Raw genomic sequence first — 25,301 nt, forward strand, 5'->3', positions numbered from 1 at the left:
GAAAGAAAAACGCTCGTGTAGCTAGGTTTCGGCGCACGTTAAGGAAACCTAGGTGGTGAAAATTAATCCGCTGTTCCCACTATGGTGTGCCTCATAATCATATTGCGGTTCTGGCACGCAAAACCCTAAATTTAATTTTGTCTTCTCTATAGTGCTGAATTAATGAGTTCTTTCCGCACATCTGGAACGCCATTTTAGGAGTCACGTAATCATGCGGCTTATGAAAAGCTGAAACGTTCTTGTGTACTGATGACTTTACCAAAAGTGCATTCTAATATAAAGTTGTTTTTCCTTGCAAATTTTTTTAATGGAATACATTTGCTCGGAGAGAACGCATGCAACCATGAGATACTTGAAACGACAATTGTTCATTCAACAAAGAACAATTACAGAGCGAACGCAAGTGATTGACACTCAGAGTGGGAAAAAATATCCAGTCACTTAAGAGACTGAAGATAACTATTAGTGCTTAAGTATAGGCATACTATCAGAGTGCACGATTCTTCCGGCTCTTGTGTCAGAGACGGTGTCGCCTGTGTCAAGAGAGGTGCTCCCCTTTCATCCTCTGTATCTATGAATCTATCTTTCTTTCACACACATGCGCGCACGAACGCACAGACAAACAAGCCTTAAATTCGCCGATTTTCACACTTTGGGTAAAACCATATTTTGTTTCACTGGCTTTTACCAAAGCCTGCCAAGCAAAGCGGTGAACAGAAAACAAAACATTGCGAGGCATTGTGCAGCGGCTCTTCTAACGATCCTTTCATTTGCAAATACCCAATATCACACGCCCACGTGACGCAAGTTGTCTTCTGGAATAAACAGCGACCAGCAGTAACTTGTCTATTCGGCCACAGTGACTCATGTTTTCTGCTAGGCATGCCACCAGCCAGTACATGTACCCAGGGGCCCAAGCCAGCAGGCAACTTGGGTCACTTCTCTTTGATGCATCTCTGTATGCCAACTGGACTCCGCGGAAGAGAGCCCACTCTGCTTTATCGCTTATGGCTAGGCGTGGCATTCACGAAATCTTACTCATTTCGAATTGGAATGGCCGACAACGTTCTCTGCAATGCCTCATTGCGACGAGACGCTAGAACACATTATGGGCGACTGGCCTGAATATAATGTTCAGAGACAGTCCGTGGCGTCCGTTCTAGCGCACCTTGACAATGGACCATTGTCAGTTGAAAGGATTTTTCACATGTCGCCGACAGAAGACATCGCAGCTGAAAGCGACGAAGGGACTACTTCGGTTTATGATAGAGACGGGCTTGGACAAGCGGCTGTGACGGTGATGTCACGTACCACGCAAGAGGGACGGACAGTAACTGACGATGTGTGTGCTGTGCTATGTGCTCTCTCTCTCTCCCTCCTCCCGATTTTTCATCACCCCATCGCGCTCCCATGTGTAGGGTAGCAAACCAATTGAGCTAGACTGGTTAACCTTCCTGCCTTCCCTTCTCCACTTTTTCCTTCCTTCCTTTTCCTTGGGTCACTCCATGGGTGAAAGAAATTACTCAAACGTACAAACCGCAAAGTGGGCAACGTTCCCAAACAACGCTAAAGTTAATAAGCCTTTTTACAAACACCGTGACGCCTTCTTGGATTATATCTCACTGTTGCGGAGGTTGTTATCTTTGCGTGAACGTTTCCAACTGCACCGCACCTTTTCGCTGCCAGAGGAGCTAACAAATAGAGAGAGAGAGAGAGAGAGAGAGAGAGAGAGAGAGAGAGAGAGAGAGAGAGAGAGAGAGGTCGTGCTGACAAACTTTGACGTTTCAGTAGCGTGTCACCTTACTGGACGGTCGTCGAATGTTCCGTAAGAATACCCAGCCCCTGTTTCATCGGTAACATGGCTGAATCGATATACGCCAAAACTGAGATTGAGAGGGAGGCACTATGCCACGTATATGATATGTTGCCCATAAATAAGTGGAGACGCATCAGTTAGAAGGCACACAATGCTCTGGCGCTAAACATGCCCCTATGCGCATTTCATAACGCTTACGCAGGAATGTAAACACACAAGCTGCAGAGGGTCACATGACGAAGCTCCCATCCCGCTCTGAACACTTATATTGTAGACGACGACGACGACGATGACGACGACGACGACGACGACAACGACGACAACAACAACAACAACAACAACAACAACAACAACAACAACAACAATACAGCATCAGCGCACACTACGGCATTAACTTTCTAAAAACATGGCCAAGTTTTTAATAGTCAGAACGACGGAAAATTGTGTAAATTGATAAGGATTTTAAGATACTGAAAGTCTAGTTGTGCGAACATCCGAAGTTTCGAACATGAATCGAAATAATCTTTGCTATTCGATCCGTATTCCATTCGATATTTCAATGTTCGAAATTGTCGAATAATCACTTAAGCTGTTCGAATATGAGGAATAACAACACTCATTGCAGTCTCGAGGAAGAGAGATCGATACACGTGAGGACTATTCCGAATGATTCTGCTTCAAGAGAGCCGCGGTTATTGTGCACAGGCACCGGCTCCTGATCGAACCCGCACGGGGCACATAACTTGTGCGCATAGATGTCCAGTCTTTCAATTATAATGCATCGCTTTTCGCAAGCTTACGTGGAAATTCGCTGTCTCGATTTAGGCAAGAGAATTTATTATTTAGCCACGTCTCACCACATTTGCGTCGCCTTAACTAAAGCAATATGCGGTGCTATGATATCACATTTCTCTCCTCCAACGAATACAACACTCTAAGTGCATCCGGTGACGTGCTGTTCCCTTGCTTCATGTCACTGCCATGGTGATCGAAGTACCGCATAACTGAAGGCAGTTGTTCCTCACTTGCAAGATCATCAGTTGAACGAACGCGCAGTTGCGAACGGCATTATACACGGATATGTGTACCAAAGAATGTAATTAAGCCTAATTTTTTACCACTCCACATAAACGTTAAATTTGGCTTTGCCTAGAAGTGAAAAAACTATTCGGCATTCGATCCGATATCCGATGGTAGTATTTTCTCGAATGTTCGTTTCCGACTCGACTCGTCAATTTCGCTGTTCGAAGGGCCCTGCCGGAAATGCAGGCGTACATGACATTGAAAACGACAACACAAACGCTGGCTATCAATTGAAAGGTCGCACAGTGGCAAAAAGAAAGAATACAAAATGTGGAAAAACTTTCCTTACGTGGCAAATATGAAAAAAAGGGCTTGAAGTAATTCAAGCGGTTACTTCGCAAATATCATACGCTGGGCACCGAAGACCAGCTGATGTCGACGAAATTCGTGGCTGTATACTATGAGCTTTTGTTAGCAAAAAAGCACGCAGCTTTGCCTGTATATGTATAAACGGTGAGCACGACGTTTCCATATACACGTGCACATTCAAACCGCACCTCGTTGCCTCGGTCCGGCGACTCGCTGCGGTGTCCGGACAATAGCGGCTGAAGCTGCTCGGCCGTAGCGCGTTGTTCGGCCCCTGCGGAACGCATCCCGACGACTCGCACCGAATGACAGCTCAGTTCGTGTGCGCTGCGTGTTTACAGCGCACGCGGCCTTGCCTTCTTTGCCAGGTGTGCAAGGCGCTTCACAAATGCTCGCGACGATGTCCTTCTGTTCTTTTCTTTTTTTCACTCTTTTCTTCCCGCAGGCCGATTGAGAATCTACCTGCAGGCGCTATACGAGAAGTTAAATAGAGGGAAAAGGAATTGACCACCGATGGCAACGATCTGTGCAAGTAATTAGGCCAAGACATATTTTTTTTCTTCTTTCGTGTGTTTTCCGTGGTTGCCTTTCAAGACAGAGCGTGCCTGTTCTGTGCGCTGCTGGTGGCCGCTGCTTTAAAATGCGAGTTGTGATGTTGTAGCAGACGACGAGCTGGAGCAAAACGTGACGACACAGGCAGGCTGAACTGCTGCAGCGCTGTCGTTTTCTTTTAACCGGAGTGGCGTGCTCCAGTTAAAGACATCAACGCTGCGAGGAAATGTAACGCCAACAGAAAAGATGATGCAGCAAAATGAAGATCGCGTTCTGGAAGTAAGTTATACCGCTGACGTCGTCACCGCCGGTAAAGAGAAATATTTTACTAATTTAACTAAGGAAGCAGTCGATTTTATTTTAGAAAGGCAACTGTGCTGGTTCTGATTTTTCTTTTTTAAATTTCATTAAAGCTTTTGATACAATTAATCGTGACATTCTCTGCTCTAAACTTCTTGCGGCATTGAAGGAAGCCCTCTTCAACGCCTTCAAATTTACTTATGTAACGGTGAGCGACTGGTTGTCCTTTTGCTGGCAAACAGAAAGACAACTAGCATCGGTGCCCCACAACGTTCATTTCTGGAATGCGGTGTCGGGATAGTTGGTTTATGCTTTAAATGTAGTTCTGGCGCAGCATAACCAAGCGGTAGTGAGAAAGGACAGCAGGAGCGCCAGACAAAGGGCGCTGTTTCTGTACCTTCTTCTTTCCGCTTAGTTTTGCTGCGCCCTGCAGAACCACGTTTCAAGCTCAATTCTAGCTGCGCTGATACTCTTACTACTACCGATATGTCTAACCACAACGACGAAATGCATCCTATTTGCCGACGACACACCGCTCTCATGTCTTATCTCATATCATGTCATTAATGACCTCTCTTAATGCCGATCTCGTAAATGTCATTTACACACCATGATGTGTTAAAAATAAATCTCGCATTAATCCTTCCAAAACTGAGTTCGTAATCTTTAATTCTAGGTCTATACATGATACATAAGTTGTGTCACTTTTTATTATTGTGAAAGAAATTGCATGCACACTCCAGGCGCATTTCTGCCGTCACCGTCACCGTGATGTTCCATATGATTTCCCAAGGTCGATAATAAATTGCTGGTGCGCGCCGTGTGCTGTATGTGCGCGCGGCTCGATCTCGCGCGCGCAAGGGAGGAAAGCGGGGAGGAAGCGCGCCGTCTTCCGTCGGGCGCTTTATTTTTTTATTAATACGCATGCTATTTATCCCTCCAACCATTGTTCTTTATTTCGCGACGGGCTTGATTCACGTTTAAAGCTTAACTTGCACACCCAAGAGCCACAAGGAAGACCTTCTTACGATATTAGCGTGCTACTCAAGGCTTATAGATCGTATTTTGATATACATACTTTGATCACTACCACGCGTTCATCCGTAGCGATCTAAATTATTGTATAGCTTAATGGAGAGAAGCCTAACTCTCGTCTTACTTCCCTGCTACGCGTACAAAATTAAGCCATCCGCATTTTTACTAGGCGTAATCGCCGATCTCGTGTTACTTATCTGTACCGTAAGCTCAACATACTTCGCAATACTAACCTAGGCAAACTGAATGTCTACGTATTTGCATATCAATCAATTAGCGATAATAAGTTACTAATTAAGAAGTTAAGAACTTACTAATTGAAATGCTGCATGTTTTTTTCTCTACGCATTATTTTTTACTTCCCAAGGTAAGTATAACACACACACACACACACACACACACACACACACACACACACACACACACACACACACACACACACACACAGCACGCACGCACAGAGAGAGAGAGAGAGAAAGAGAGAGGCTTTCCTTCTTGAGTTTTGAGGAATAAAATCTTCAACAAACGTAAGAAAATTAAAGATCGTGGTTCTTTCAGTACCCCACCCACCCCTTTTCTTTACTGTGGAAACCAGAATAACACAGCAGAAAATAAAACTAATGATTAAGGATTCCTCCTGCACTCAGCTACGACGTTTCGGTAATCTCAAAGAGAAGGAAACAAGCCAAAGCTATCATTTTTTTACGTCAATGGTATCCTAACAGTTCACGACATGAACCGCCACGGCAAGAATGAGACTCGCTTACATCGTCCCAGGTGAGCCTGGTTCCCGAACTCGGAGATGCCCCTGCCGATCCATTTTGGCTTTCTCAGGCCTGGGCACAGACGGGATTAGAAAGGCCCGATAAATTATTCGTATCTGATCGGCAAAAAAAAAAAGAAAGAGAAGCTGGAACGAGCAGAAATCTCCGCACCAGTGTTTGGTTTATATTAGCTCGGGGCCAAATATTTTAGATGTCACTGTAAAATATCACGTACAATACACTATAGAAATACGCTCTATATAGGGGTGCTGGAATAGCGAAATGTCTGAATCGAATCAAATACGAATTTTCGACGAAAATGACCAACCGTATATATGTCGAATGTCTAATATTTTCTAATTTCGAAAGCAACAAGAAGCTTGCCCGTGCGGTGAAAAATGAAATCGGGCTTAATATACATTGACATATGATGCAATACTGTTCCCAGTTATATTTTCGGACAACTGAGGAGCTCATAAATGATAAACAAATATATTTTACATTATCTCGAAAACCTGACAATGACAGTAAATGAAAAAAAAAACTACATGGCGTTTTACGTGATCTCAATCTCGCGATCTGATTATGAGACACGCCTAAGTGGGGGATTCATGAATAATTTGGACCGCGTGGACCGTTCTTTACCGTGCACCTAAATTTCGCCCCCATCGGAATGCGGCTGCCGTGCCCGAGATTCTATCCTTCGGCCTCGTGCTTAGCAGCCCAACACCGTAGCCACTACGCAACCGCGGTGGGTGACAGTGAAGAAAGAGGGGAAATGGTATGCTACCAAATACGGGGCGGGGCGTTGGCTTAAGGCGGAAAGTGTAATGCTACATCATCGCGCACTGTTTTAAACGGACGCAAACACGTTGAGACTGGCCAAATGATGAGTAGGAAAAAAATTCGTATACGGCATTCCTAAAAGCCAGCCGTTCTTATCGAATGACAGGAAATTAGTTGGCAGAAGTTATTTTGACCCGTTCATTTACTGAGAAAACTGCGCCTGTGCGGCAACAACCGCAGCTATCCTGCACCAGAATCATTCGGAGCAGCCCTCGAATCCATCGTTCTGTATCCATCGAAACGACGATAAGTGTACTTAAGCCTCATATATTCGACATTAAACGAATGTTCAGGGACTTGGAATAGCGAATTTTCGAATCCAGTGCGAATCGCACAGCAGGAACCGGTTGATCCGTATTCGAAATTTCGAATATTCGCGGACCCCGAATGTTAAAGCGATTATCTCAATGAGACCCCTCCTGCACTTCGCTGATCGTTAGTGCTGCTGACTGCCCGATTAGCGCACGCTGTCTCTCACACTTGAGCAAGCATTCACGTAACATATCGGCTTATGTATAGTCATCTAATATACTGCGCCTACAGATGTGCCAGTCATTCGTCTCTGTCGTCTGCGCAATGAAGCAGCAAGTTCCATAATAGAGGGGCTTTGGAAATCATGGGTTCGCGGCACTTCAAATATTTCTGTCTCTGCTATCAATGAACTAACTCGAAAAATTCTTGCTGGAGAGCACTCCGAGCACGTGAAGACTTCCAGCGCATAAAGAAAATTTGATATGTGGCTTGATAACAGACCCTTTAAAACATATTTACACACACCGTTTCACCGTGTTGTACCGGCCAATTCCATTCCTAACATTCCGTCTCTGGGAGATGCTTCTTTTGGACACTGCCATTGGGATTTTTGCTCAGCGATTGAGGAAATCCTTTTTGTTTCTGGTGATGTCTTCGATAAATTATACAGTACATTATTTTACTCTTTCGCTAATTTCCCCCGACTATTTCATTTGCTTTCTGGACAGGACTAAATATATTATGCAATTTTATCAGGTTTTACTGCCAATTCCCAATAGGGAGTATGCGCCATATTTGCAAGACAATCAAACTAGAAATATTGAGTAGACCATCTTCCATTTACGACCAAGGTCTACGACTGCCTCAGGGAAACAAGAATGTTACCTTGTTAGTGTTTTCCTGTGTACCCTGTGTACCAGCTAACATTAGCCAAGCTGTTCAACGAAAAAAAACGTTAAAAAAACACGGTGCCAGATACAATTATAACACATTGTTACGTCTCAACACGGCCAAGGGCATTACTTAGCCTCCCCCCCCCCCCCATTCATCAACTCCCATCCAGAAGTCCACGCAGCATTGACGCTGGCAGCTGACGGATCAAGAAAAGATCGCTCTACCTGGACCTGACAACCTGGACTAATTGATGAATAAGGCCAACTTCAAATGCTACCGTGGGAACGGCTTCGACCTCGGATTTCGAGAATGTTGTATATGCCGGGGCGAAGGTGCAACATCGGAGGCGGTGTTCGATGGAACGATGCGACATTATGGGCGGGATAGTGCGACCGATTCGACGATTGCCCGTATTTGCAACTTGATTGAAGCGCACATAAGACGTGGACATAGACAGTAAGTAGACAGGACAGCACTTGACTCTCAACTGAATTTATTGTTGGACAGAAAAAACCTTTATTAAGATGGTAATGTGTTCTCGCGCATGCGCAGCAAAGCAAGATGAGACACTCATCAGACCAGTACCAAGACTTCAGACCCCTCAAAATTCTATCATAATTTTTGTCTGTCGAGATACGCATATATACTCTCTATCGTGCAGCGTTATGGTTGTCTGACTGACGCGATCACTACCCCTTTTTCTAATATGGTGTGCATCAGCTATTTCACGAGTTATTTTATTTGGCCTTTGTGTCGGAAAATAACATGTGTGTCACGAAAGTGGCTCACATCTACCGTTGCTGCAGTTTCTGCAGTGCATGGTCCACCCGGATCTCGCCATGCACCGTGCCGACCCGCGGCGGAGGTGCAGTTCGCCATTAAGGGGCCAACATACACAGCTTCGCTGGGCATGCTTCTTCACAGAGTGGAAAGGGGCTGAGTTTTGTTGATGTTAAGCATGGACTGGACTGAACATTTCACACGACTTACGGGCAAAAGATTGGCATATATAATCGCTACCTAAAACTGTTTTCTGCGCCCGAGGTCCGACCGCCAATAAAAGAACCCGTACCAATTACTCCACGTTCTGTTACGCGAGGAAGACGGAAACATGAATGGTATGTTGCACTGCAGTTTTTTTTTTTCTATCAGAGTACTTCCCGTAAATCTGAGCACAGGACGCCTGAAGGGGCCGATATGCTTTATTTGTTTGAAGTCGCAAGCAGGACGTTTACATATGTTTTTTTTTTTTCCGGCTGCACTTCGCAAGACCTACTGATGAAAAACTACATGCGCAAAAATACAAACGAGGGATACACATACTGTTTGAAGAACCAGAAAAATATTTGTTCTCCAAATGCAACCGTACAATAACATAGTAGAATCAAAGCCGACACTGCGCACGCGCAGTCACCGAGCGGCATTAAAAATCGGTAAAATGAAATAAAGAAGAGAAAGAAAGGCATCTATTCCTAAGGCATAAACGCATGGGATATCCAATTATAAACACCATTTATAATTATTTACAATTATAAATGGTGTTTATAAATTTATAATTTACAATTATAAGCACCAGTAGCGCGCGAAGCAGTACGAACGACCCCGCCGAGCAGAATCGCCAGCAGTTTGCAAAGTGTCGGTGGCCGGCTATAGGCAGGGGACGGTCTCTTAAGTTTCTGCAGAAACACTTGCGCTTGCTCAGATTTGAGGACCCGTTCATGATAAGGAATTCTGAGGAGCTTGTCGCATTTCTTTGTGATCATGAAGGCTCGAGGGAACCGTTGTTTTCGTTTTCCATTGATGTCATTGACCTATTTTATTCCATTCCACAAGATATATGGCTATGCGCCATTAGAGATTCCATTGATGACTACAGTCCTGCGGCCTTTCAGAACGCATGTGGTGTAAGTGTGGACGACTTTTTAGAAATTCTTCATTTTTATCTGGCATCGACCATCGTTAATTTCGAAGGAAAGAACTCCGTCCAAAAGCGCGGAGTGTGCATTGGTTCCTGTATTGCCCCTTTATTAAGTGACATATTTTTATCATATTGTGACAAGCAAATCGCTGAACGCATTGACACAGCCTACTCGGCTTAGATTTTTAGATATGTAGACGATTATGCCATTTTTTTGAAAGGGGTTGGGGAGGGAGGCGGTTCAACCGCAGTAGAGCGTGTTCTTGAAATTTTCCGAGAAAGCGCGTTTGGGTTGAGTTTCGCCTTTGAGTTGCCTTCACATGGGTGCCTGCAGTTCCTGGACATTTTCATTATTATTGCTGGAACCCATGGATGTGTGCTGGAGGTATCAGCCTCGATCAAAAAAAGGTATTTTAAACTACCAGTCTGCTAATTCGAAGCTTGTAAATAGAGGAATTGCAAAAAACTGCCTGCGTGCTGCTCTTGATAAGTCCTGCCAGCATGAAATGCAACATAGCGTGTTCTTACTGTTGCGAAGACTGCACAGCGCAGGATTTCAGTATGATATGGTTACCTCGGTGCTAGAAACCCTTGCCAAGGAAGCGCGGGGTCCATCAGAGCTCCGCCCAAGCGTGGAGCCGCAACGTCGTAGACCTGTTGCCCCCCCCCCCACCCCCCCACCCCCATCCCGTACTACCACCAAATCTCCCACCGCCTCAAAAAGGTGGCCGAAAAATGTGAAGTACCGGTGGTTTTTCACGGCGCCCAAAAATTGGGGCGTAAGAACAAAAGAAATGAATGTGGTATCAAGCACGTCGACAGGTTCGTCCCATGCAGAATAGGGGCAGTGTACCAGATACCCCTCTCTCGTGGCAACGGCTACATAGGGCAGACGGGACGGTGCCTAAACGTCAGACTGCAGGAGCACCGCGCAGGAGTAGAAGGATCGGCGGGGGCTAGCAAACTGGCTGACCATTGTCGCCACTGTCGTAATTGCACGCCTAGGTTCCGCGACACTAAAGTCTTGAAGATGTTTGCGTCACAACTGAGCCGAGAAATCTATGAAGCTTACTGTATAAAAATGCGATCTGGCAGCTTCGTAAGCAGCTCTTCAGTGTCATTGAGCGATAAAGACTTCAAATATTTACAAGCAAATTTATGGCACTCACGCCCGCATGGTAACGTCGAGTGATGGCTGTCTGATGATTAGCAAGTGTGATTATGATACTTGTATAAATGTGGGATTTCCCGGAGTAAATCTTAGTTGAAGTCCCGCGCATGTCTTGTGCGTTCCTTCTTTGTCCCTTGTTTTTGTGCGGTTACATGATGCATTCCAATAACGACCACCAACTAGCCCGCTTATCCCTGTTACATACGAAGTCTCCAGGCAACTCCACAACAAATACATGCATTCCGTGCCGTGACTGTACATCAAGGCCGGACCGAATTGGAAATAGCAGAGCGCTACTGTAAACTTATTGTGGATTCGTCTAACACAGTGACTTCATCTCTTGTCACCATCGCACCCCCGTCACCTGGTGAGCGACTCGAAGTACATTTTACGGTGCAAGAGCTTGACGCTGCAATTTCTGTTTCCCGACACTCGTCAGCACCAGAACCTGACGGAATCACGTACGCTGCACTCTTTCACCTTGGCATAGAAGCACGATGTATCCTTTTATCTTTCTATAACACGATGTGGGAGTCACGAAATGTTCCAGATAGTTGGAGATGCAGTGGCAATGTGGTGCTGTTTAAACTGGCGAAGTGCCCTAACGAGCTTTCCTCCTACAGACCGATCGCCTTGCCCAGTTGCGTCGGCAAAGTAATGGAAAGAATGGTCTTGTCAAGGATGGAATGGTTCCTAGAGAGCAATAATTGGTTTCCTGATTTTATGTAAATAGAGAATACCTTAGTAACTTGCGCTTCGCTGATGATATTGCCTTGCTTAGTAACTCAGGGGACCAACTGCAATGCATGCTCACTGACCTGCAGAGGCAAAGCAGAAGGGTGGGACTAAAAATCAATCTGCAGAAAACTAAAGTGATGTTTAGCAGTCTCGGAAGGGAACAGCAGTTTACGATAAGTAGCGAGGCACTGGAAGTGGTAAGGGAATACATATACTTAGGGCAGGTAGTGACCGCGGATCCGGATCATGAGAGTGAAGTAATCAGAAGAATAAGAATGGGCTGGGGTGCGTTTGGCAGTCATTCTCAGATCATGAACAGCACGTTGCCATTATCCCTCAAGAGAAAAGTGTATAACAGCTGTGTCTTACCAGTACTTACGTACGGGGCAGAAACCTGGAGGCTTACGAAAAGGGATCTACTTAAATTGAGGACGACGCAACGAGCTATGGAAAGATGATTGATAGGTGTAACGTTGAGGCATAAGAAAAGAGCAGATTGGGTGAGGGAACAAACGCGCGTTAAAGACATCTTAGCTGAAATCAAGAAAAAGAAATGGGCATGGGCAGGACATGTAATGAGGAGGGAAGATAACCGATGGTCATTAAGGGTTACGGACTGGATTCCAAGGGAAGGGAAGCGTAGCAGGGGGCGACAGAAAGTTAGGTGGGCAGATGAGATTAGGAAGTTTGGAGGGACAACATGGCCACAATTAGTACATGACCGGGGTAGTTGGAGAAGTATGGGAGAGGCCTTTGCCCTGCAGTGGGCGTAACCAGGCTGATAATGATGATGATTTTATGCACGGATTCAGAAGAGGCCGTTCTTACATTGACGGTGTTGTCGATTTGGGCTCCACTTTTGAACAGGAAAGTAGCCATCGGTTACATTGCACACGACAATGTACTTCATTATGCAATCCTTGATGCACTGGAAGATTTAGACGTCAGTGGCCGGTTATATGCTTGGTTTGTTAGCTACCTCAGTGGCCGGCTATATGCATGGTTTGTTAGCTACCTCAGTGGCCGCACCGCGTATATGTCGACAAGTGATGGCGACAACGGCCAGTACAATATACATCGAGGTGTTCCACAAGGGGGAGTTCTCAGTCCAACTCTTTTCAATGCTACTTTGATTGGCCTTGAATCAGAACTTCCTAACACGGTGAAGATTAGAACATATGCGGACGACATCTGCGTATAGGCGTCAGGAGCCACCCGTAGCGAAATGCGTGCTAGACTTCAACGTGCAGTGCCAATAACAGCTAAGTACCTGCGGCGTCAAGGACTCCAGCTCTCAACAGAAAAATGTTCCGTGATTGCATTCACGCGGAAACTAATGACCAGGTATCCGACAATCGTTAACGGAGTAGCGATACCTGCAATAACACACCACAGATTCCTTGGAGTAGTCATCAATCGGGGACTATCTTGGTAAAGACACGTCGCTACACTGAAGTCAAAGTTGAGGAGTTTTTTTCACGTCCTTCGCGACGTTGCAGCAACAAGGTGGGGCCCCTCGGATTCAACATTACTCCAATTGTACCAATCACAGTTCGTAGGGTATATACGGTACAGCATGCCAGCGCTCTCAAGCATGGGGCTTAGCTGTGTGCGCACGCTGGAGAGCATTGAAGCACAAACATTGCGCACATGTTTGGGTCTCCCAGGATGTACTTCAGTTAATTGAACAATCGCGGAAGCGTCTAAGGCCACGAAAAAAGAAAGATCAAAGCAGCATTTTGATTCTGCGTGAAAGAAGAAAAGGGGGAAGCGCGTGGGAACGATAGAAGGTGATGATGGCTGCTACAATTTTGCCTTTGTTCACATTTGACCTTGTAGTAGTTTTCGAATTGAACGATGCTGCTGCAACATTAAACCTTAGGACTCGAATAACAGCGGATAAACCACACTGGGACAAGACTGACTAATGGTAGAAAAACCTTGGCTATATTGAAGGACGATTACGCATGTCTTCTTCGGACGATGACTATTTTCGCACTGGCCCCGTCTACTCTCCTTCTCACACTTACTGTCTATACCAGATGTTCTTTTTCGATCCCGCACCCAGCACGTGCGCATCACTTCGTGGTCGCAGTATCGGGTGGCCGCGTCTGGCTTCACACTTTTGCACCGTGACCGCCACGTCAGTCACTGAGAGAGTGCGCCCGCAGGCTGTTCCAGTTTACCGGATGTAGATCATATATACCTTATGTACCTCGATTGAACCAATCCCAGCGAACTGCAATATATCCGGTGCTCCTCAGGCGCCCGTATTCTTGCATGTTCTCCACAGCAACGCTATTTGGCTGTGAGCAACGTTGAGCATCAGATATGGCTTGCGCCAATGAGGAAAGAGCGGATATGGTTTTGGCTCTAGGTGCGTCAAGTGGACATAGAAGGCGCGCAGTTGAGATATTTCAACGCTGCCATCCAGGTACGCGTCCGAGCTCAATGACGATTGTGCTTGCATATGAAGCGCTGAGAGAGACTGGGGCTTTTACGAAGAAACGACGTAAATCTTCCATCCTGGGCGAGGACGTGGAGACAGATATGCTGTCAAAGTTTTCTTCAGACCCACATGCAAATGTTCGTAGTGTGGAGTGTCAATGTCTTGAGTGTGGAGAGTAGTACTTAAAAAGACGCAACTTCTTCCGCACCACGTGCAGCTGCACCAGATGTTGAAGCCCCGCGATTGCCAAAATTGAAAGGACTTTGTAAACTGGACTACAATCAAGGCGGAAGAGGACCCAGGCTTTGTCAACAAAATACTGTGGACCGATGAAGCTACCGTCTCACGTAATGACCAAGGGAACATCCACAACGCTCACTATACATGGTATGCACGTACGTCATTCAAGGATACTCCGCGACTTCCGGTTTACGGCGGCGCCATGTTGGGGAACCTATAGGCCTATGCGCGCGCCTGTTGATAAGGTTCCCCAAGATCGCGGAATGTAGCGGAAGCAGACGACAGCAGCGGATGTAACGTCACGTGCATACTATATGTATTGGAGCGACGAAATCTTTACTGGGTTTTGAAGATACATCACCAATATCAATGGTCGGTTAATGGAGAGGTTTAGTTTGGCGGACGCAAGCGCCTTGCGCACGCAAGAACTAGAAGCGACGGTACCGCACATGCGCAGACTCCTATGTCTTGTCTGCGCATGCGCAGTACCGACGCCCCTAGTTCTTGCGTGCGCAAGCCGCTTGCGTCCCCTAAACTAAAACTCTCTAATGTGTGGTGTGGAATTTACGGTGGCACTATCATTGGCCCCGTGTTTTTTGATAACACGCTTGCAGGCGAAAGATACGTCAACGACATCCTTGATGGGGCACTTGAGGATTTTCTTTGCGAAGTTCCATTGGCTATGGGATCAAGGATATTTCGTATCAGCATGATGGTGCTCCCGCGCACGGCAGCAGCAAAGCTTGCAAATGGCTGCATGAAATATTCCCGCGGCAGTGGATTGGACGGTATGGGCCCATTGCTTGGCCGGCACGGTCGCCAGATTTAACTCCCCTCGATTTCTTTCTCTGGGGCTACGTCAAGGATCAAGTACACCGGACACCAACCACAACATCAGAGAACCCAAAAGAAAAAATAAGATAAGTCTGCAACTCCATCCCTGATACCATGATCAAGAACGCCACGGAAAATGTGCCTATGAGATACCAAATGTGCATTGCAGCAGATGGTGACCTCTTCGAACATGCATTATAATCAAAGGGCGCTCCTTGGATTGAAGGTCACTGGAAAATCATTTCGGCCCCCTAACGCCACCTCCCAACCCGACCCCTTAACACTCCGTCGGCAGGCTGCCAGCTCTTTCCCATTTGAAGCATCAAAAAATAAAGCTGTGTTCTTGTTCTCTTTCGTCTCCTTAGACGCCTTATCGCTTGGGCAATTAACGCTCGGCCAGCGGCATGCCTTTGTACCTTACGCAATAAAAGCCGCATGCCCAGATACCCACACCAGGCATAACGCCCTGTCGCGGGCCAGTCTCGCTGTAACCGACCTTATTCATCCATCGCACGCTTGAGAGCAGCACAATAGCAGTGCGCAAGCGCCCCGTCACGTGGTAGTTTGTCATATTTCGCGAGCTTTCTTTGGAACGCGCAAAAAGGACCACGTGAGATATATCCTGTTGGAAACAATTTGTTGAGAAGTTTCTCAAGGTTCTCTACAACATTGCGTATCACACTTTCGGTGTGCAGCCAATACTTAAAAAGTCGATTAATTAAAGATAACTAAATAATTAGTTAAGGGGAAATTAAAAATATAGCCTGAGTAACTTTAGGCCAGTGCCAACATTATGCATTCGGTTCAACTCGCGTCCGTAGCGCCTTTCATATTTAAAAATTTGGCTCAAGTCATGTGGGACAACCTGTATAACATACACACATGCACACTCTTCCAAACTCTCCCAACCCTTCTCCGTCTATACCACGTGACCGGCTTCATATACTTCATAAAGTATACACATACACTTTTTTTTACTTTGATGCTGGTGATGCTCACGCATTAAAAGGACAGCAGGCGGCGACTAGCTCCTCGTGACGTAATGGTCTTTGACAACATCTGATCCCAAAGACAATTCACGTAGAAACTCCTGCGGCCGTTGTCTAAGTATGCGTAAGCATTGTGCCACTTGCTCATCTCCACGCAGCCTGGCGTCATTATCAACGTTATGAGACTTGATCCGACCAGTATAAACCCTTATCGGTCGTTATCAACCTTATGGGACTCTATCCGAGCCTTATCAACCCTAATCGGTCGGTATGAACCTTATCGCAATTGATCCGATCCTTATCAACCTTATCGGACATGACCCGACCGCTATCAACTCTTACCGCTCCTTATCAACCTTATCGCATTTCATCAGGCCCTTATCAACCCTTATCCAGTGGCGTAGCAACGGGGGGGGGGGGGGGGTCGTGGGCCCCGGGTGCAAGGGGCCAGTGGGGGGGGGAGGTGTCATATATGTCTGGAGACACCCGGAAATTGTCGATATCCTCGCCTTCCTCGACTACACACAAGGGGGGGGGGGAGGCTGACAGAAGACCTATGGGCCCCGGGTGCCAGACGACCTAGCCAAGGTAAATATACCTGGTAGCGAAGCTTCCATAGGAGCCCATACGTTCAAAACATGGCGGTCCATCTGCGGTTCATGGGGCTTAGCGCCGTCCGTATGTGGTGGGAACACTTCCGGCGGAAGAAAAAATAATGTGACGCCATGTCCGTTAAAAGCAGAAGTGACGTCATTTTGTTTTCGAAGGCGCGAAATTTGTTTTGTTGTCCTTCCTTTGGAGCTATATATTCAAATGCCCCGCCATTCAACTTGATGGGCGTTCCGAGCTTTCAGCGTGGAAAGCGATGCAGGAAAAGGCCAGCCATACGGTTGTCGAAAACGCATCCCTGCACAGAACATACTTTCTTTGGAGGCCGACGAAAGCTTTAGGGGTAGAGTGCTGATCCTATTGTCGGATGCCAAGCCCGTCGGCCAGCGCAGTCGCACGGAAACAACTACACAATTATCTTGCGGTCGTAACTCACTACTTTTGACTGAACAGATTATGAAGCGATGAAGCTACCCGCGCCACCAAATTCAGACAAACTTCGACAAGCAAGAAAGCACAAACTGTGAGGGGGGCGTATTTCAATTACGAGTGCGCCTTTCTGCCCATTTCAAGACGTGCATTGCATTGCGAGTGATAGTGGCGTCAACGCCCCCTGTAGCGATAGGGCGCTGAAAAGAAATGCATTTATTAATAATATTAAAATTCTACTTGTATTTTCTTAACTCGTCACGAATATATAAAATCGACTAGGAATTTTATTTTCGTTGAATGAATCTAACTTTGTCTCGTTTGAATTAAAAAACGCGTTTTTCTTTCCCAATGTTTGTTCCCTCCAAACATAGTCGCGCTTCAATCGCTTCTCCCATAACCCCCCATGCTGATGTCGGTGACAATCTGTACTGAACCGCTTTTCGCCCGAAGCTTCGCGACCTATTTGAATCGACCTTGACCTAGCTACGCCACTGCCCTTATCAGTGCTTATTGACCTTATCGGAATTGCTCCGACCATTATAAGCACTTATCGCTCCTTAGCACCTTACCCATCAGCGTCGAAACATTGTCAACCGTGATGAAAACCATATAACCCCTCATTACTCCTTATCAACATTGACTGCTTACACGAAGCGCATGAACCCTTTGAGATTGGTGGCATTTCGGTCGGTGAAGAACGTCCCAACGGAAGGCACATTCCACGACCACTGAAGTGCATCGAGGATGTGGTGTGTTTGGCATTAATATTTCGCAATATCGCCATTTTTCCTAATGTCTGCGATACTCCAAGTCAGCTCTACTTGTGGTCCTAGAGATGGCTTTTATTGAATCATGAACAAATCTTTCAATAGAGCCTTTATAGAAACTTTTCTCCATTGACATCTGTACCGTCGGTACAATAGATTCATATGGTTCAGATATAATCATGTGCCGCAAGCGTTGGTGCTTCCGAGCGTGGGGTAGTAGGCTCAAAACTCACCATCGCCAACGTTTTTTTTTTGACGAATTTGTTGTTTTATTTAATTTCTTTATAGCGATTCGGATTACGTGACGGACGGGCGATTTTCGTCGTTGGATAGGCGTAGAAATGCTTACGCACATAAACCAAAAAAAAAGAAGGATGACAATTCCAGTGACATGCCTTTCCTGTTTCTCACTTTTCCTGCTGTTTCGCAACCCTGTTTAGACTTTTGTTTTCGTTGCTTTGTTCCTCCATATTGCAGAAAAACTTCCTTACATGCTCAACTCCCTTGTTGGAGTAACTTTCACTCCCCTCATGACTGCAGCTTTTGTCCTCTTCGATGAGCTTTCAGGGAGTGCATCGAATCAGTAAAATGCTTCTCGATGCAGTTGTAACAGGTCACACGCGTAAAACCCCTCAATGACCTAAAAGCAACGACATCTGCTCTCTCCTCCTCCTATGCCGGCGCTCCTTCTCCTGGCTCCTCCCGGGCGCCGACGGTGGCGGCTCCTAGGCCGGGTCAGTGCCTCCTCTATAAGTACAGCGGAGGCACTGGCCGGGTGCAGCCAGCTGACGCTCCCAACGTTCGCCCCTTTGGCGCGTAGTGCACTGCGCGTCTGAAGGGTTTCGTAGCTGCGTATATGACAGGAGGCGTTCATAAATGAGTTACTCCAATAACTGCCCGAATCCACGTTGCACTGCTTTATCGAAGCTCCTTCCGCTGCGATCACTTCGACTGCGGTGTCAAAGGTGGAGGTGGTGCGCCCAAGGCAGCTAACGGAGTGTTTTTTTTTTTTTTTTGTCGAACGGTGCCTTTTGATCAGCTTCATTTGAACTACAGCGCCGCCAAGAAAAATGGAACAGCATACGCTTTGTATATGGATATTTACCTTTTATTTATTTTATTTTTTTGAGACAGACGTGTGGTCTAGGCTTTATACTAACCGATGGTGGTGAACTACTTCCATAATGTGGTCTGTCAAATGCGCGTTTGCTCGTACTACAGAAAGGCTCGAAAATGCATCTGGTCATAATTTCTTAATGCCTTAATTCCGAAGGATTCGGCTTTCAAATTGGTCTTCGGGGAAATGACTCTAAGATGAATCAACTAAGATTAGGTATGGCACAACTTTTTGAAATATAATACAAGGCACGGAAGAAAATATACACCGTGGCATTTCACAAATGATTTCGAAAATAAGAAATGTTGATACGTCAGGCCGCCGTGTGCGTGGCCATAATAATTTTGCCAACGTCGATCGTTGAAAATGGTCTGGGTCCCTGCGCGCCCCTTCGTTAGAGATTTCTTCTACGCGACCTATCCGCGTAAAAAAATTTTCAACCAGCTTAGATCTGCACGACATCTTTGAAGCCAGAATAATTTCGGCTGTGTTTATCAGATCTCTGTTTTCTGATTTATTATGCGCGCAGTAATGGCGTGCACAAGACATCGCTGCCGTTACTGTGCCTAGGCACAGTAAGTGCCGACTTTGGTAGCAACCCCGCAAATACACATGCGTGCGCCAATGCGCGCTACATAAAAGCTAGACCTGCACCGCGAGTAGCATGAAGAGTGGGGGCTCAAACGATGACGACCGCCGTTTTAGTGTCGAGTTCGTCAGCGGGGTCGAACTAAAATAATAATAATAATAATAATAATAATAATAATAATAATAATAATAATAATAATAATAATAATAATAATAATAATAATAATAATAATAATAATGATGATGATGATGATAATAATAATAATAATAAATACGTCTAGCAATGCACGTCACTTCGGTATGCAATACGTGTCACTGAATGGCGGGTCGAACTAACATATGAAGCGCAACTTTCGTGTGTGAGCCCAGCAACAGTTTCAACTACAACGAAACGAGTGCGCCAAACAATGTGCGCAACATGATAACGAAGCCTGCCGAACCAGAAGCGTGAACGGTGAGGCTCACACAACACGAAGCACGGCTTTCGTAGCAGCGAGTGAACGTTTCCAACTACAACCATGCCGAATGTTATTTAGTGCGAAGGAAGGGTGCAGATGCTCGCGCTTCCCACCAAATCGTCCGAAAAAATACGAGTGACTTCTGATAAGCGGCCACTTTCCTCACAAGAGTGCCGGTCCCGCGCATTTTCAACGTTTGCCCGGCTGATCTTGTGCAGTCAAATCTTTCGGCGAGTCGCGTTGCTTCTTCCGGGTGGAATAACGAAAACTCTTTTCCCCTAGCCTCCTCGGTTTTTGCACCCATAAGCACAACATAAGCTAGGCAACGCCGCAATAGGTAAACGGCGCCAGCGCAAGCGAAACGCTTCCCGCCAAAACTCCGCCGCCAGAAACCAACCGAAGCGCGATTTCGATACCTGGGAATGGCGCCGGCGTCTGCTTACGGACCAAAAAAGCGCGCGCTAGCACGTGACCACGGCGCTTCGACCAATAGGAGGGTCGACTCTGCGGAGTGAGGCGCGGCAGGCGAGAGAGAAATCGGCAAGCTTCGGAGGAGGTCGTTATCTACGGGTTTTACATACGCGCAGATAACAGCGCCGCTGAACAAACGACAAGACAAAAGGCACGCGGCGCCATCCTACTATCAAACGTGCTTGCAATGCATATGCCTATATATATAGCCATGCTCGGAGTGGCAGGATTGACGCGGTGAACAGCTAGGCTTTGCAGACATTAATAATGACTGGATCGCGCGTATGAGATTCATCTACCTGGGTGGTGAAGCTAGCACGCGATCGTTAATCACGGATTACAGAGATAAAAAAAAAAAAAGAATTCATTTCGCCCAGTGATCACGACAAATATTTCACTGTGTCTTAGCATAAAGAGAAAGATAAAAAGAAACAAACTTGCTTTGAAATTAAAAGAATAACTGTACTTTCCGCTCACACAATCTTTCTGTTGTAGAAATGGGAATGTACAGCTTTTCCTTTCATATTTAGTTACCTTTCTTTTTTTTTACTGTGCATAGTTCAATTATGCACAGTAAATCGTGTTAGAAAACGACACTGATTCAATGCGGAAACGTTTCAGCACTTTCCCTGGGTAAAAAAATAAGAAGTCCCAAATACGCAAGCGTAAGGCGTGGCATATACGTGTACCTTAATATACACGGAAATTTTCGCTCACGGAGAACTCCGCCGACACCGGTTTTTCTGCAACAAGGGGACCTTAACACTGTCGCGTTAAAATGAGACCCATGACGTCCCACCGATGTCATCAAGAACGTGCGTGGTTTACAGTAAACGGAAATCTAGATTTACGAACGTGAACAGAGTTTACAGAGCATGCTCCTTACTAAGCTGAGCCGAGTTGATATCTATCTTTAACATAGCTTCAACGACATTTTAAAGGTACAATAAAGCGAAAAGTGATGTGAGCTGTGCTAGGAAATTACCTTTCCGCAATAAGAAAAAAAAGAAACGAAAAGAAACAAAGCCGCGTTACCGCGAGAAGACGCTTGGAAAGAGCAGAAAAAGACGCAAACACGAACGACGGTTGGCGACGCTGCCTTGAAATTCCCGCACCAGCGGGTCCCTGTGACGTCAAGGATTTCGATGCCGTCCGCTCGGGCATAGTTAAGTTTATATTTGTAAACATGGACTATACCGTGTTCTAAAAAAGAAGAAAGGTCGAACACCAAGCTTAAAAATTTAAGAGCACTGACTGAACCGCAAGGGGCGAAATGAGAAAAACAAAAGTACTTCGCCATCCGTGACGTGACCCTGAAACGCCCGCCCTGTGGTTTCATAGCGAAATTTAAAAAAAGACACCTTGAACGCCCCCTTTCTGTCTCAGTAATCAATCTATTACCTCGAAATAGACGAAGTTATTCTCAAGAGTACCTTAGCAATCTAAATTGATTCAGCGTTTCTCTTTACTGTTAAGATGGTCTATATCGTTACAGTGTAACGTCGTGTAGCAATTAAGCTAGGTAATCTACTCTTGCTCATGAAAAAACAAATGTCTACGTACGTCATGACGCATATATCCGCCTCCTGGGTCTATCGTAACCGAAAGAAACTGTTTCGTAGAAACGAGCATCGTAGTAAACTGGGAAGCGCAAGAGCGCTTCCCAGTGTATATATTTTTACAGGTTTAAACCTTCATTTAACAATAAAATTGACAATTGTCCAACATGTGTCAGTATTAACCGCTTAAACCACGGTCGTACGTCCCGTAACACGCATTATCACCCAGACATTTGCAATGAACACTTCACTAATCCCGAACGAAATAACCAAATAATAACCTCCCAGAAAACATAGTTTCATGCACTGACAGTATAAATCATTCCGGGAAACCATCTTGTCTGATCTTTTGAAACATACGCTTCCCCTACTCCAGCCCACATGATCTTTTCTTTTTCTTGTTTACCCTACCGACAAAATTAATGTTTTTGTAATTGCCTTTTTAAATTCCTCTTTCTATTCTTGACGTTCACTTCGTTATGTTCCGATACTGTCACTTCGGGTGGAGCCCTCCCCCTTATATAACGCCTTCAGGCCTTTGAGGTGGAAATAAATGAAACATTAAACGCGCGGTATTTCTTTGAAGGCCACTTCATAGTATGATGCAGCGTGCGCCTTAGCCTGCAGCCGGACAAACAATGTGCTGCGCTTTCGATGGCCTGGCGTCGCAACGCCGAACGTACACGCCTTGACAAATGACCGACATGCAGGCAGCTGGGAATAAGATATATTTTGCCGACCATCTTGTGATCCATGAAAGCGCCGCACACGAGCAATCAACACCGCTGCTGCGCATTATGTTTGTACGACAACACATATCGCTCACGAGCGATGTGTTGTTGCATCACTGCGATGCATCACTGCGAAACACAACAACCAAACGAATTATCCACCTAATGCGGGCTTCACTGTACTGCGTTGCAGCCGTACAGGTTGGAAGAGCGTCGAATGAAATGTTTATGAGAATAGGGAAATGCAGCGAACAACATCATATCCATCAACGTAGAAATTACTTGTTACAAAAGTGGCGGCGACTTCGGCCTGGCCAAGGTCAATATCCGCGCCAGCGAGTTTTTTTCTTTCGTTGTTTTTTACATGTTTGACGTACCATTGGACGTACCAAGCGCGCAAACACCCGACTACCCGCATATCACGCTGAATGGAGAAACGCGCGAGCTACATTATGTCTTTTTTTTTTTTCTATTCCAGTCTCTCTCCCATTTTTACTCCCGGTCTCTATCCCCTTCATCTTTTTCTCCCCATGCCCCTTTCCCCGTGCAGTGCTGTTGAGGTGTCCTCCTGTGAGAGACATCCATTTCTCTTTAAAAATCACTTCACACAGAAACGCGCGCGCGAGAGAGCGCTTTGTGCCGCATCATGCAGAAACCGCGGCAGGTGCTGTCGTAGGAGGAACTGTTAGTACTGCCAGCGAGTGCTGCGATAAGAAATAGGCACGCATGTGCAAGACGAGCTCGAAATCGCTTACCAATTCTTCCAGGATAATCTCATCCCGTGTGGCCCGCACGGCGCCCGACATCGCGTCGGTCTGCTGCTTTCCCGAAGAGCTCAGGTTCACATGCGATAACAACATACCTGATAATGCTGCACTTTCAATAGCTGCACGATAATAGCGCTACGTGGGTGTGCTTGCGGTGCGCGTCATGTTATCGCGCGTATTGCGTATATCGAGCGAAGCGCTTAGTAGCCTCCGTACCGACGGTCGATAGCAGAAAAGAGAGGATTGAAATCGAAACTGAACGACTGAACAGCGGATTTTCTTCTTGTAGTCATTCTACTTTATCGCCTTGCCAAAGTTGTAAAAGTAGCCACGTTGCTTTAAGCAATATCGTCAATTTTTTTCTGTATTTGTAGAAACTAAACAAAGCGTAAATAACCTATATATTGTAACAAGTAGTTGCATGTCGCACCTAAATGGCGCTGCTGTAGTATTTGTAAAAACGCGCAATTCAAGTGGTCAACCTTGGCAAAGAAAACGTGCTCGTGTTTTGGTTTGTGGACATCGCAACTTTTCATCGTACTAAAGCGATTTGTCCAATGGCTCGTCCGATCACTGTGAGTAAAATTTGTTTCGAATGTGCCCAACCTTTTTATTTTCTGTGGACACTTGCTAACACGTGATACGCGTGAAACACTTGCAAACCACGTGTAAAACCGAGAGGCCGCTTTGTCCGGTTTTTCCCCGTTCCCGGTGCCGTAAGATATTAAAATGTCGTTTTTGTTCGCATCTTCTTTGTGCTTACATGTGGCCTTTTCTTATGCAGGCCTGGATGCGAGGGCTCTTGAAGACTTCGTACCGCAGCCCTCCTCCCGTCTCGAACGCTTGTTTCTCGCGTCAGTCTAACCCGGAAGAGTGGGATGCACTTAGCGGTGATCTCTTGGCCATACACTCGAGGCGTGAAAAGGACAAACCGGTCTCCAAAAAGCGCAGGTACAGCCCCCGGAATCCCAAGACGTTTTGGATTTTTACGATTCGTGCATTATAAAAAGTGAATCGATTTTACAAACGTTGTATAGTCACAGTACACTCCGCTTAACGGAACTCGTGGCGGAAAGAGAGAAGTGCTCCCTTTATTCGAATTTTCGTTCCAGCTGAAGAAACGAAAGTCATAATGTACGTCATAAAAGCATAGAGGATTAGGGTTGTTCTTGTTATATGGAGGCAAAAGAAGGCATAATTGGACCCTGTTTCATTTTCGCAGATTGTTTTACGCAAATCGTGCGTTTACGTCAGGCAAATGCAGCTGAGGCTTCGCATAGCCGCTGTGTATGAAGCAACACTGCAGGATAACAACTCCTGCCCTTGATGCTTGTGTGTTACTGTAGCACACACAGGATAACAACTTTGTAGGTTATCACAATTGTCATGCCCTTCATGGTTTGGCTTGTCACTTTGACAGGATTAGGCACTTTAATGACAGCCATTATCACGTCTTCCTAGTGATTGACACTGTTATTTGATATGTTCAAATTGTGGTGTGCAGTAGAAAGTGCACACTGTCAAAGGGCACGCTCACCAGGTTTGGGCATTTAGATGTAGGAACGTGCAGGGTGTATATCATGCGCTGGTGATTGTGCCTGCAAAGCCTCGAACC

The 25,301-nt window shown here is 45.9% G+C and overlaps 2 protein-coding genes across 4 annotated transcripts in view; one reads left to right on the plus strand and one right to left on the minus strand.

Annotated features, from left to right (window-relative positions):
• LOC142576384 (cholesterol transporter ABCA5-like) overlaps nucleotides 1–23,889 on the minus strand; it is a 152,245-nt gene extending 128,356 nt beyond the window's left edge. Inside the window, exon 1 of one of the 3 annotated variants that reach the window (XM_075686494.1) lies at nucleotides 23,675–23,889. In XM_075686494.1, coding sequence (XP_075542609.1) covers nucleotides 23,675–23,779 — 105 coding nt within the window. In that variant the 5' untranslated portion in view covers nucleotides 23,780–23,889. Of the gene's footprint in view, nucleotides 1–3,396; nucleotides 3,560–23,674 lie in introns of those variants that run through there. The other 2 variants (XM_075686500.1, XM_075686495.1) reach the window with 2 other exon arrangements.
• A 258-nt stretch (nucleotides 23,890–24,147) lies between these two features.
• Nucleotides 24,148–25,301, plus strand: part of LOC142576386 (rRNA methyltransferase 1, mitochondrial-like) — a 48,570-nt gene continuing 47,416 nt past the window's right edge. Inside the window, exons 1-2 of the mRNA XM_075686501.1 lie at nucleotides 24,148–24,261; nucleotides 24,471–24,637. Of these exons, the coding sequence (XP_075542616.1) occupies nucleotides 24,244–24,261; nucleotides 24,471–24,637 (185 nt within the window). The 5' untranslated portion in view covers nucleotides 24,148–24,243. The remainder of the gene's footprint in view (nucleotides 24,262–24,470; nucleotides 24,638–25,301) is intronic.

Source organism: Dermacentor variabilis, chromosome 3 (assembly GCF_050947875.1).
Source record: "Dermacentor variabilis isolate Ectoservices chromosome 3, ASM5094787v1, whole genome shotgun sequence".
NCBI classification, from domain to species: domain Eukaryota; kingdom Metazoa; phylum Arthropoda; class Arachnida; order Ixodida; family Ixodidae; genus Dermacentor; species Dermacentor variabilis.